The sequence below is a fragment of the Passer montanus genome, unplaced genomic scaffold (genome assembly GCF_014805655.1).
Source record: "Passer montanus isolate IOZ18808 unplaced genomic scaffold, ASM1480565v1 scaffold4, whole genome shotgun sequence".
Classification (NCBI taxonomy): domain Eukaryota; kingdom Metazoa; phylum Chordata; class Aves; order Passeriformes; family Passeridae; genus Passer; species Passer montanus.
The window spans coordinates 15,305,618-15,319,795 of record NW_024368818.1 but is presented as its reverse complement, the minus strand read 5'-3'; the positions used below and the strand labels follow the sequence as shown (position 1 = coordinate 15,319,795).

The following is a 14,178-nucleotide window of genomic DNA, read 5'->3' as shown; positions in this document are numbered from 1 at the left end:
TTTTTCAATAGAATTTAAAAATTGAATTATATAAACCAATGTGATTTACTTAGCTTCCAGAGAGCTTGGCATCACATTTTAGAGAAAAAAGAGGTAGTTTCACTGCCCTGTGTTCACTTTATTGTATTCTCCCCCAGCACAGCTTCCCTTCACTTGATTTTCAACTAACTGACCTTGTGAAAAGGAAAATTAAAATAATGGTAGCAAAATGCACCTAAAATCACCATGGGCCACTCTTCAGATGGATATCTGATGTAAGAATGGACTCAAATTGGACCAAACAAGCTCATTGCTTGGCAGAAGTTAGGGAAACAAATAAAGCAAGCAAACAAGCAAACAAACAAAAATATTCATAACTATAAAAAGGAGAATGAAATTTACATGGTTCTTAAACAGTTCATGATCCTGCCAGATCTGCAGGGGGTAGGACACTGAGGGCTCAGGGAAAGACAAAAGAGAAGTGGTGCTGAAGAGAAGGAGAAGAAAGCAGGCTTTTGTATTCTTTAAAAACTATTTTACAGGTAATTTATGAGGAATGGTGGAGAGGTGAGGCCGATGACTGAAAGGAAAGAAATGGGGAGATTAACCCCTCTGGCAGGCAAACAACGAGGCACAGGGCACACTGACACATGCTGGGCAGCTTGCAAGTGGAGAAGAACTGTTGCTCACCAGCCCCTGTGTACTGAGGGTTGTAGGAGATGCTGAGAGGATGCTTAGCTTTTGGTGATGTTATAGATAAGCCCAGGGAGCAGAAAAGGGGGTGGAAGGACTGGAAAACCTGAAGCTTTGCTGCCTTCCTTGCTATGCAGGAGCTGGGAAAGCTGTGAAGGAAAGCTCTACTCACTTGTGTCCATCTCCTTGTCAGAGCTGGAGAGCATCTCCTGTCATCTGCCCACCACAAGGTAGTGGGTGAGGCCAGAAGGGGTCCAGGAATGTGCTGAGATTGTCGGGCTTTTCTCTGTTGCCCTCACATTACTGTGGTAGCACAGGTCTGCAGGAGGATGACCAAGGACAGCAGCTTGGAGCTGAAGGAGTGATGGTTCTGGGTGTTCTTAACAACCACTCAGATGGGACTGCATGCCTTTGAAGGAAGGCAAGGTACAAAAGTTCATTTGACACCAACTGCAGAAAAGAGAGCAAAAAAGCCCTAATTAGCCACTCCTAGCACAGCCAGTCACTGTCCAGAAGGTGCAACAATAGTCACAGCTACAAGACAGTTTGGTTCAAGCTGTGAGGCTTAATTTTGTCTATTGCACTACAGGTGATGACAGTGTTTCTCCAGCCTAAAGCTAACAGGGAACAGAAATTGTCTGTCCAGTACAAGGTGTTCTATTTTAGTGAAAGGATAAAAAGCAACAAGCACAAAAACAAATTATCTTCTTTCTTCTATCCTTTAACACTGAACCACTCTCTGATTTGGCTTGACTTCAAGTCTCTAAGTCCTCCAGGTAGTTGTTTCTTATTATTTTCCTATCCTGCTCAGGACTAAGTTGAGAAGAATTCAAGTCCCTCTGAATTATCCTACAGTCTCTTGGACTTAAGGTGTTGTGCACAAAAGAATTTTATCTTCTTTCTTGTGTGCAAGCAGCAATATGCTGTGCCCTGGAAGTCAAACAAGATGAAAAGGTAACTCGTTCTGGAGAACTGTCTGTTCTGAGACCAGCCAGCCCCTTGACCAGGCTAAAGAACCTGCCCAAATCTTTTATCCTGTTAATTTATATGTCAAGAGCTAGTACATCACTTATCCACTTAGGAGTGAGTCTCGCAATACATTTATCCCAAGATGATGGAAATTTATCACAAGTGAAAGCTAAGGTGGGTTTATGTGACATTCTTGAAGCTTCGGTGACTTGTGCAAGTCAACAAGAAAATACTGTTATTTCACAAATTGTCACTGCAGCCAGATTGGTTTGGGTGTCACTGAACTTGTGTAAATTAGTACAAATTAATTTTCACATTAACCTGCTTAAAGCCATGAACATTGCAGCAGGTACTAGGGGACTCAGTTAATTACAATAATAGTTTGTGCTAATTACAGGGACACACCAAAAAGGTTTCTGTAGCAATACTAACCCATTTTATAGCATGTAGGCCACAGGCAGTAATGAGCTTCATCTGTCCCAATTCATATCCAGTAATTTTCTTTAAGGTCTCATTTCTGGCACTTTCAGACTTTTTCAAATGGCTTACCTTTGCAAAACCATCCCTGCTTGCCTGTTTAGCTGCATTCCTCTTTTTCATTACTTTTTGTAATTTTACTGTAGTGTTAGTCTTTAAGTATTTCAGTTTGCTGTATTGTTTTCTAGTATTCGTTGTGCATTAGAATGAACAATCTTAAAAAGCACCAAAACAGCTTAAGATGAGGCATTAGGGAAATAATGCAGCTGCAGAAAGAGTGGACCATGAAAATAGACTGTTTGGGGTGGTTGATATATCTCTATCTCTGAGGATCTTTAATAACAAATTAGCAAACATCTGTAAAAATATCTAATTGTGACTTAGGGTCCCCCAAAGACCTTCTGCTCACTTACTGGCAACCTCTTCATCTCCTGTTACTTCTGAGAAATCAGGCCCATGCTCCAGTTGCAGGTTTCTGGTGCCTGGCGTCCATGTAAGAGAGTCCTGTTTGTCCTTGGGAAATGCTTGGCAGTGCAATTTGATACAGCATTGCAGTCGAAGCAAAATCCTCTCCATTTGCTTCAGAAGGTGCAGTCAATTGTCCTGACACAGACAACACTTAGGAACCTGATCACAAATCCCAGACCACAGTATACTCCCAGATGATCTCACCCAATTCTCTCATTTGTTCTGAGTACATCTCTTTCTTGGAAGAGTGTGTATAGGAAACTTAAATCATTCATCATTGTCAAAAAAAATTGTGAAGTGTTTATAGGTTTTGATCATTCCTGTCCAAACTGTCTCTGAAAGCTTTATGGATGTGACATTTTTTAGTGCTAAAAGCTGTTTAATCATAAGCATCATAAGCATCATCTTGGATCATCTTGATCTGCTGCTTTTCCCTACCTGGATCATCCTAAACAGTTACAAGCAGTGTAGCACAAAGAGAGCTGTGGAGTAACCAGCTTGAGATAGATGGATAGATAGATAGATAGATAGATAGATAGATAGATAGATAGACAGACAGATATGCATGTATTAAACTGACTTTGTGTAAGGAAACCACTAATAAACAAATAACATAAGGATAACAAAGTATTTACTTACTCCAGAGAACAAACAGCTGGTCCTTGGGAAATGCTGTAGAGGTTGCCATCCTTATTCTAAGATGTTTGTCAGAATCATGAAAGAATATAAGAAGCCTGGATATCAGGTGGGAAGTTTTCAGTACTTCCATTTTCTATTGATCTATAAGCCTTGTCTGCAACATGGCTCACCAGCACAGCAGGGAGACAGCAGAGATCTGCTTCCTGAAGGACTGACTGACATTTTCTTTGTTAACTAAGATTGGCTTGTTTATTTAGCAGAGCGGAAATGGGTGGGTGAAGTTGTGTTTTCTCTCTAAATCTGCCATGAGAATCGATGTACAACGGAAAAGAGCAATTTACACAGAGGAACTGTGCTGGAGTAAAAGCCAATTAAGTCAGCTTCAGCCGTGTTCAGCTGGAAGAATGAGTCTACCTGTTTGAGGAGTGGGTGCTCTGAGTGGCCTTCCAACACCTGTGAAATGCCAAAATGGAACTTATCATAGGAAAGTATTTGAACAGTTTGTGCACAATGTTTTAGGGTTTGTTTTTCTGTAAAAGCAGGACTTGGACTTGATAAAGGAAACCTTTTCCAGCTGTTTTATGCCATAATTATGGGGTTTGGTGGTTCTGTGAATGATAAGATCAACGATATCAGCAGTAATTGCAAAGCATTTACTGGTATTAAAGTGCTTTTTCAGACATTAGTCCAATTTTGCATGATCTGGTGCTCAAGTTAAACAACATTTCTGAGCATCCAGGCTATAGCTATACCCTCCATTTCTAATTAGTGGACCAATGCACAACATACTGCAAAGGACTCAAAATATTCCCTATAGTAAGCTAAGAGGGATGCAGGAAGCATGACTTACCCTGAGGTAATATTTGTATTTGTCTTGTTTAAATTCATTCAAGCTTGTAATGTGCTGAACCATTCCCTATTACCTGTTTGTATGAGAAATAGTAATTCCCCTTTAATCAGGAAGCTCTAGCAAACTAATACGATTCTGCAGCTGCTCTAAATATTGCCTCTTAGAAAAGATCAATACACAAGACGTAATGTTTTTATCCATTTTCTTCTTTTTTGTTTAGGTTATTTGGGATTGTTTTAAGGGTTTGGGGGCTTTTTTAATGGTGAAAATGGATAGTTTCGTTTCCAGTCTTTGCTGAATTCTTTTTAGTTGAACAGAGTGTTCCAGGCAACCTTAGGAGATTGCCGAAGATATCTTTGACTGGAAGAGCAGCACAGCTGAGTGAAGGAAAGTGGTGGTAACAGGGGGAGGTAGTTTTTTACCTGGCAGATATTGAAATAAATGAGTGAATCATTTATTAATGGCATTTCCAATGTTAGGAGGTTGTATTAATCGTAAATGCAAAACAGTTCAGCCTAAAGTATATCCATGTTTATTTTCATAACACTTTTGCCAAGATTCTGTTACTGATGGTCCTTCTAATCTCTGTATCTTTGGTAGTGTGTAAGGCTGTCCTGTTCTGTGAATAATTACCTTTGGTACTATTGGTATTCTTGCTACTGTTTAATTTTCTGCTTTGGTTTATGATGATTTTAAATGATTTATGGGTCGAGTTTTTTACTGTCAGCTACAACTTTCATGCTGATTTATGGAATTAATAAAATCACATTAACTTCCAGATCACTCTATTTTCAGTAAGAAAGTTCTTTATTTCTCTAAAGTCTCTTCTCAGAGCCTTTTTTATATCTCTTCCCACTCTGAGTATGTCAGAATTTCATAGAGTATAAGTACAAAGCTAACATATAATGTCTTAGCTGTGGAATTTTGTGTAAGTTTTCGTCATTCACTTGGGAATTTTGAGCCCTGATTAAGGAACGTCTCCATGTTTTCATTTTGATCTGAACATTGGGCAGGTCAGACTGATCTACATTTCCAGTTTTATTCAAAAAGTTTCACACTAGATGGATCCTGTGCCTCCTTAGTCGCATTAAGTTGCTGTTGTTTCTGGAGAAGGTGAAGAAGGGTTGTAGCCTTTTTCTCTTTTCCCAGCATGGTGTAGTACAAGGTGGCATCTTCTGCATACAGCAGTGCTGGGGCAGATGCCATCTGCACCAGTGTGCTCTCAGCTCTGTATCCATATATTTGTGTCTGAGTGCTTTCCATTCTGGATCAGTCACACTCAGCCAGGTTAGCGTAAATACAGTGCACAGGCTAACCCCATCCATTTTTATTGAAAGGGATTTGGGAACACTCACATGAACCATGTAGCTGACAGGTGAGACACTCAGGAGGAAATTTATAAACAGCTGAAGGCAGGTAGGAATCATTTGCCATCATTTACAAGTCTGGAAAAGAGGAATATGTATCCAGTGTAGTTACAGGGTTAGTTAAGAATATCAAACTGCCTTCCCAGTATTGCCAGGCCTAGGAAACTCCACAATTAAAGTCAGCTCTGTGTTGTTTCTTTGTACCAGCTCATGTCTTAAGCAAGCTAAGCCAGCATCTTTGTTAAGATATCAGTGTAATATGCTCAGCTCCCAAGAAATGGAACTACACTTGATAAAAAGAAGAAGCAAGAAAAAACCAATGAAGCAAAAATAATAAGTAACAAATGCCCCAGGGCAATGGTTGTGGATGGGGAATTGTGGAAATGGAATAAATGTCTGAAAATATGGTCTTCCAGCACTAGCCTGAAGTGCCAAAGTAGCTAAATGAATTAGCTTAGCTATTAATAGTAAGTAGGTTTTGTTCCTTTACAACATCTCACATAAATATTTGTTGAAGAAAGAGGATTCCAAGGCAGGGAAGTGCTGCTTTTTTTTCTTCTTTTTCCCCCACCTTTACAGAGTCACTTTGTGCCTAAAACACCAGCTAGATCTTGAAATGTGCACTGTACAAAACAGTAATTTCTACAGAGCTATCAAGGTTAATGAGACATAAGCTGCTCTGCTGAGTGAGCATAGCTGTACAAGTTGGATGCCAGGGCTGAGGAGATGTGTCCAACTTTTCCAAGATTTCACACTGTACTGCCAAGGCAGACCATGTGAAACTCTGCTTTTTATTTGCCTTGATCCTTCTTGGACATGTGTACACACAACATTATCCAAAGTGTTAGCTCAGTCTGGGCCTCAGGGAACTTTAAAAAGTGACACAGATAGTTCTGTTTAGCTCAGGGTACATGAGTCAAAATAACAGGGAGGTGATTTTTTGAGACTGCAGTAAAATCCTGTGCAGGATAGAGCTCCTCAAAGTCTTGTGAGGGGTTATTTTCAAAAGGTGTTGAATTGCTTGGAATTTTCTTCAGTGGTTGGAAGTTTCCATCCAAGAAGGTCCAAGATGACACTTCCTGAACCAAGGATAGGCTTTAAGGGAGCAGGTAGAATAACATCTCAGTAGGATAGTCCTTCTTGCTCACTAATAGCTTAACTTATTTCAGTGCATCTCTTTCATTAGGAGGAAGAGATTCTTAGAATCTAAAACTTGTAGAGACTGCTTTGGCTTGGAATTATATTCCCTATGACCAGAAGTAGAACATGTTATTAGTCTTCTGAAGGTATCATGGAAGGAAGATACATTTTATGGGGTATTTCTATTTACAACTAACATAAAATGAGGGAGGGCTGTATCTAATGGTGCAACACATGGAGAAAGAGTTATATTCAGTAATAAGGCAAAATAAAATAAATTCAGTGTTGATATTAAGGCAACAAATCCAGATGCCGATCAAATCTATAGGGTGAACTTTTAATTACAATACAGGCTGAAATGTAAATACCTGTGTATTGGTAAAGAAGACAACCAAACAATATCAAAGAATAAATACATTAATAGCCCTACTTTGCTGAAGTTTTAAAGGGAAAAGCAACCAGTAAAATCAGTAAAAATGCCTGTTTCATTAATTTTGAAAAGTTCCTGAAAAGGGATATGGAAAATATTTCAATAAAAGCAGGTAGATATAGTCAAAGTAATAAAATCTAATAAAATGTAAATGTGTCTTCTCTTCCTCGGTATTGAAATCTGTGGTTTTCATTTCCTTTGAGAGAACTCAAGGAACTATATCACTGATAAGAAATAGCAGCATCACTTGTTCTGTTGTGCAGTGCACCATGGATGGAGCAAGGCTTTTTGAACAGCGTTTTCTCCGGTCAATAAGGCCAGTGCTGCATCAAAATTGTGTGCAGTTGTTTCCTGTTGAGTCATGAATTTAGCTGACAGTAGATCTAACAGATTTTTTTTACTTGTTAAAAACATAGTATTGACAATAAAATATAAAATCCAAAGCCAGTCTTGTACAGAGCTACGTCCCTGGCAGTGGCCAGCATCAGACATGGCAGAGGCAGATAAAAGAACCAAAGGTACAGTGAACTGTACTGCTTGTTTGTTTGTTTGTTTTTCTTACAAAATTACCAGAGATTACCACAATGATTTTTCACCATCATTAACCTGCTGTGTGAACACTTGCAACATCAGGCAGCTACAGAATTGAACCCCTACATCTAAAAAGAATACTTCCAGCCAAAAAATTGACTCAAATTAAAAAAAAAAAAATCCAAAGACATAAAATACTAGCATTATCAGTTCATGCCTTTTGCACACACTTTCACTTTCCATGTGTATTACGGTAGTTTCAGAGGGTTCCAGGGCTGTGGAGTGCTGGGCCCTTGGCAGGCATAGGCAGAGACACAGTGACAATCTAGCAGCCGTATCTCTGCTGTAGCTGTCATCGTATGATGAGAGTTACTCCTTCTGACTCACACAGCTTCACACTGGAAATCTGTGGAAAAGCAGAACTGGACCCAGTACTTGGAAGTCTTGATGCTGGTCTGCTCATCTTCCTCTCACCTCCACATATAAACCAGTGGCAACACTGTGAGCAAAGGACAGAAATGGAAGAACACTCACTCTAGGAAAAAATAAAAAAAATCTGTTATATTATTTTAAATCTTACACTATTAAGCCAGGACACTTGCTAAGAGGAGGCAAAGGAAAAAAAACTTACATAAATAGCATCAATAATAGTATCATAATCATAGTGTTATGCACATTGCTGTCTCAGATGTCCAAGGCAATAAGTCCATGACACCATACAGTTTGTGTTCCCATAAATAGAACAGGAGCTGGCCTGAATCCGCTGAAATTATGACCAATTGATATTCATAGAGAAACTGGTCTGGTAGCCGTTCCTTTAGTATAGTTTCTAGAGCTATTCAACATACCATTTTTGAGGTCTCTTACTAATGCCTTCCGGTTTCGCTTGTGTTTTGTTGTTTGGTTGTTTGGGTTTTTTAAACTGTGTAGTCTGTTAAAATTGGACAATTCAACTTTTACCTTCCATTTTTGAATTTCTACTGTTCAGTAAACCTCTTATCATCTAGAAGCAAACAGTGATTATCCTGACTTACACAGGAAAGCAAACTCTGCTACCTGCTGCCAGAAGGAATTTCTATCTCTCTAAAGGGGCCAGCACTAAAAGTGCTCAAGTGATAAAGACATGGACTGGGCTGCTGAACTGTTATTTTCATTATTGTATCATATGTCAGCATTTCAGTTTCTCAACTATGCTTTACTTGTAGGATGAGGGTTTTTTGTTATCATGTTCTCTAAATTCAATCAATACTACAATCTCTGTTATAAACATAAAAGTGAAAAATAACAGTGGTGTAGCTTTGTAAAATTCCACAACTTTTTCTCATAGAAAAGCTGCAGAATATTTATTCATTTAACATAGCTAGTCTTTATATTTATGACCATGCTTAGTAGCACTAAGCCATGAGATATAATATCTTCATCTTTGCTATTTTTATATTCAGAAATTAATTGATTTTGAGGTTTACTTTCTCACATTCATTTTTTTGGTTCCCAAAAGCATCAAAGATTTCCAGGAGCTGTCTTGTGTTCTCAAGTATTTTTTGTATTCTCAGTCTTTTAGGCTGTTTATGAACTCATTTTAAAATTTTTTAAACTAGAATTTCAATATACTGCTTGTATTAATAGAAGTTCTTGCTCCATGTATATGAAAGGACATCACAGCAAAATTCATCCCAAACTGTCATTATTGCTTTTACATCCATCACAAATCTCACAAACTCATGATATTTGTAAAGACTCATGATACATGAAGAGAATTTTGTATTAAGTAATCAGACTCACAAAAGTTCACATACCAAGTCTGACCATGGACCACCAAAGAGAGTCATAGGAAGCTCAAAAGGGAGCAGTGTCTGTGTGTTAAAAAAATTCCTTTCCACCACTTAGGGCCCCACTTGAACAGTGGGTAGATGAGTTGGCAGAATTTTAGGTATCTAAATCACTTCACCAGTAAAACTTTGGCATCTGCATCGCCTGAGATACCAAAGTGGATTAGTCAAGATTTTGTAGATCACAGGATTTTTTTATCTTGGCCAGATAAACATGAAGTATATCACTCTGGATTTGAGGTTTTAGATGTTTTTTTAAGAGGGCTGGCTATTTGCCTTGCTTTGATTTGTCAGTATGCAAGCTAAGGAGAGGCTTCAAGTTGTTTGAAGTTTACTCCCAAAGATCTATCCAGACCATTCAACATGTCCAAGTGCTTTGGAAAGGAAAGGATTGCATCAATATTTGAAGGTTAGAATACATATGAGTCACAGGTATAGCACTGGGCAGGGTGTTGGAATGAGATGGAAGGGAAATCACCAGCTACCTGTCTTTATTCAGTGTTTATGGCCTGTATGAAGCTGGCAAACGTTAGTTATTCAAACTGGTGTCTTTATTTGATAAATGTGCTGGTTTGGCCTTGCTTGGCTTGGGGACACTTGACATTGTAGCCATTCAAGCTGACTTTGTCTCCTCACTGACCAGAGAGCTAACTGGAGCCAACGTTGGCAAACACTCAGCCAAATGGGAATTAGCCTGTGGCAGCATTGCCAGAGCCCTGAAAGCTGGTCCTGCTCTTGCTGTAACTGGGACACCCCTTACACAGCAATCTCCTCTCCCACATTCAGTGCCACCAGCTCCACCTCTCCAGGGGCAAGGAGTCCTATCAGTGTCTTTGGAACAGCCAAATTCAGGTCTGCCCAGACTGCCATGAGACCTGGGCCTCCTCTAAACTGGTGTATGAACAAACACTTCCCTCCACCCTATTGCCCTTGTTTTTTACAGCAGCAATCCCAAAACCACAGGCCAGCACAAACCATTGTATCATCAGTTCTGACCCCAGAAAAAATATAGGTTGCAGTTTGCTCACCCATTTGCCTTTCTAGCCTCATGTTTGGCTTTATCAGTTCCTTAAGCTACCAGAGTTGTTAAATCATTACTACATCAGGCAACAGGTAGGAACTTTGCAGATGGATTGTAGTAAATTTGGGAAGTTTTGCTAATGAAGCATTCTAGTAGCAACGTGTTCTTTGTGTTCCCTTTCTTCAAAGAGCATGAAGCTAGTGAATGGGCTTTGACTGTATATTTTGTGAGTATGTCACAACCTCAGTGTCCTTTTAATTGTGTAGGAGCCTTGAAAAGTGTGTTATTTAGATGCAGTGCTGAATTTGAAGGAAGAATGAAATGCTTTTCTGGACTTTAGCACTGTCCTTTTTCACACCTAAGAAATGCAAAGCTATTAGGAGACAACTCTCCTGGCATGACCCAACGTACAAAGAAGTGTTAAGAAAAAAGGACTCTTTCCCAGTAGGCAGAACTATCACAGCAGTTCTGATGGCAGAGCATCGATGTTTCTTTTTCTGTTCACGTTTTAAATGCATCTGTCACTGTAGTATCTCAGAATCAGTAGGAGAACTAGGAGGACTGAGATTAAAGAAACTGATCTGAGCTGAGTTAAATACTGCCTGCATTGATGGTAGTGCAATTTTTGACCCAGGAAGAGGGGACAAGGGTACATTTCAGTATTATTTACCAAAAAAAATGTTAAGAAGGTACAGTAGGAAAATATCGTCACATAAATTTTCTTTTCAAATTATCTGTGTATTTAAACCCATAACGAAAAACAGCTAAAGAAACAAAGTAACAGAATATCATTAGTACTTCAGTAATTTTTGGTATCAAGCAGGGAGGAGGACCTTGAACCTTGAGCTTCCATCACACTTATTAGACAATTTTTAATGTGTCTTGTGGTTTCAAGAGGTCTCCCAGACAGAGAGAGATTCTTGAACTCAGAATAAGTTTACAGACAGTCGAAACTGGTTAAATTACAAGTGTGCTCTAAAGTCAGAACACAAGCAATATCATCATCTGACCAAGCTGTAGTCATTTGAGTATCTGATGTTCAAATTGCAAGTAGCTGGGTGCTGTGCTAGAGAAAATCAGATTTTCAGTCCTCTCTTCTCACTCTCCAGATTGGTGTCTAAATCTGGGAGTTACTCCCACACCTTACATAGTCAGCCTGCCATGGGGATGCTTATTAAAGGGAAAGTTGCTCTGCTGTAGATCATTCATATCCTTGGTGCTGCCCAGATGTAAAACATTAAAGAGGCTGAATTACACTGTATGTTTACTCTCTTCTTCAGTGTATCAATCATAAATGAAAGAGAGCTAGTAGCTAGCCTTAGATTGTAATATTCTATTTGTGTAGGGCTGATACTGTATGAGGAAGAGAAATGCAAGTCTTGGTTCTCAAGATCCCCTTTCCTATTTGCCAAGAAGAAATGTTAGATTTGTTTAAATGAAATATAAGCTAAACAAAGCTTTGCTCAGAAGATGAGTATTTACTAAATAAATTCTAACACAGGAGATTAGAACAAATATGACTCACATAGAGAAAACTTAAATCCTACACTGGGATAAACACTTCAAAACTAAACTCCATTTCAAAAAAAAAACGAAAAAGAAAAAAACCAAAATTAGTTTATAGGAGCCTCAGTTCCACTGAGAATTTGTGCTTTTAAATCTCTAAGAAGTTTAAAGATGTACTGTAGGTGAAAGAAATGAGCAAGAAATGAGCTACAGAATAAATCTAAAATACAGTCTGCATGTAGGAGTTTCTCTTCTCCTGACACACAGAATTTCAGTTGCAGTCAGTGAAGTCATAGGTATGTGGGAAGACTGAAGAGTCTTATACCACAGCAGTGGTTCCCAGCTGACAAGCAAAGTAGCCACTGTCACTTAACAGACTGAGTAGGTAATGCCAAGGAAATTCAGTGGAAAGGGAAGCAAAATATGTCAAGAGAGGAGGGGAAAAACCTCAAACACAAAACCCAAATCAAACCATTCTGCTAAGCCAGCTTGAAGATGGCTATTGTCTGTGCAAAATGTGGGATCTTGGAAAGGTCAAGTGTTATTATCCAATGAAAATGTATAGTGCACGGAATAAAATGAATTAGTTGTTGCAAAGCATCTAGACATTCTGGGAACTGAGCCAGTAGGAACAGCAAATGATCAAACAAAAATAATGCTGAGTTCTAGGAGAAAAATGTGAATGTTGCTGTCTTACAGCATTTTCACATAGTTCAGACAGCAACAAACAAGATGCAGAGCAATGGGTTATAAATGCACTGTAAAGATTTATTTGCTTAAGCCGGGAGGTGGTGGGATCTGGTGGCATGTACCTCCATTCTTTGAGGAGGAAACCCTGTGTGCTGGTTTCACTTCTGCTTTAGCCCTGCTGTGGGGAAAGGGACCCTTCTTTTGAAGGCGTCAGTGAAATAAAACATTGAGGTGCAGGGAACATCATCTTCTCTTTGCTGGCATCAGTCTGCAATATCTTACTCTTTAAAGTGTCACTGACTCACTGAAATGTATTTTGTACACCCCCTCAGCTTAGTCTTATAGCTCACATCAGTAGATTTCCTGGGTTTAGGTTGAGTTATGGCTCTCTGGGCTGGAGGTTCTCATTTTCAAGGAATTAGAGCTTGTCTCCAAAACCCCAATCTTTCTTCTTGCAAACCAAAGCTCAGCCTACTGAGTCACACGATGAGCAAGGGGAGGCAGCTGAGGGACCACTGATGAGGCTGTGTCCTGTCAGAGAGGAGTCTCACCAAATGATATGGCTCCAGCTGATCCCATGTTGCTGGGCAGCAGGTCACAACATTTTGCAGAGACACCAATAGAACTATGGAGGTGAATGAGGTGGGGGGAGCAGTTCTGTGCCATTGTTGTGCAGCTTAGGTTTGGAGTTTCTGGATCACCCAGCCTAAGAACAAGATAATGGCTTCACCTATTTAAAAGAAACAGAGCCCAAGCCTCAGTGAGCAGTGTAAAAAAGGTGGCTGGTTGCTCAAACAGTGATTTTCCAGCTGCTTTGGGGATAATTGGGCATAGAAATATCTCCTTCATTTTGATGGGATTTTACAATAATTGCTTCACTCATTAATAACTTCAGTCCCACTGACCCTACCAAGGTATCACATTGTTTGGAAGGATGAAGGATACAGTGGAAAACTGCTTTCAACATCCTTTCCACAGACTGGAAGATAATTGTTAACACACTTTAAACCTCCTTTCCTTTCCTGAAACTGCCGGACCGTGGGTCTAGATATCTGATTCCTCACCTAGCCAGTGTTGCAATGTTCAGGTACCACAATAAAAAGGGCGTATATTTACCTAAGATAATACATTAATTCAAGGTTCTATTAGATCTCCATTTTCAAGACTTGCCTTACACTCATTAATTTAATGTTAATTTGCATTTAGCAGCCCTAATGATTATGTAGGTCAAGAAAACTAAAATATCTTTGTTCTCTGGGGTTTTCTTATCTCCTTAGAGTACGCTCGATTTGAGGCAAAAATCCATGACCTGCGTGAGCAGATGATGAATCACAGCATGAGTTCTGGGTCTGGCTCCCTGAGGACTAATCAGAAGAGGTCACTGTATGTCAGGTAAGCAGGAAGAGCCTTCTCCTGGGAATATGTCAGCAGCTACCTTGTCTGTGTCTGACGTGTATTGGTTTGGCATGGTGGGAAAGAAGTCTGAGGAAGTGCCTTGAAATGAGCTGAGAAATGCATCCATCTTACAAGCACAGCATCATTACTGAGGAAATTGGATAAAATCCCTATTTGCCCTATTTGAACATTTC

General features: G+C 39.4%; 1 protein-coding gene across 29 annotated transcripts in view; it reads left to right on the top strand.

The window, feature by feature from the left end:
* Positions 1 to 14,178, top strand: part of DLG2 (discs large MAGUK scaffold protein 2) — a 982,417-nt gene that overhangs the window by 879,231 nt on the left and 89,008 nt on the right. For all 29 annotated transcript variants that reach the window (XM_039718578.1, XM_039718592.1, XM_039718586.1 and 26 more), the window contains one exon: positions 13,867 to 13,981. In XM_039718578.1, coding sequence (XP_039574512.1) covers positions 13,867 to 13,981 — 115 coding nt within the window. The remainder of the gene's footprint in view (positions 1 to 13,866; positions 13,982 to 14,178) is intronic.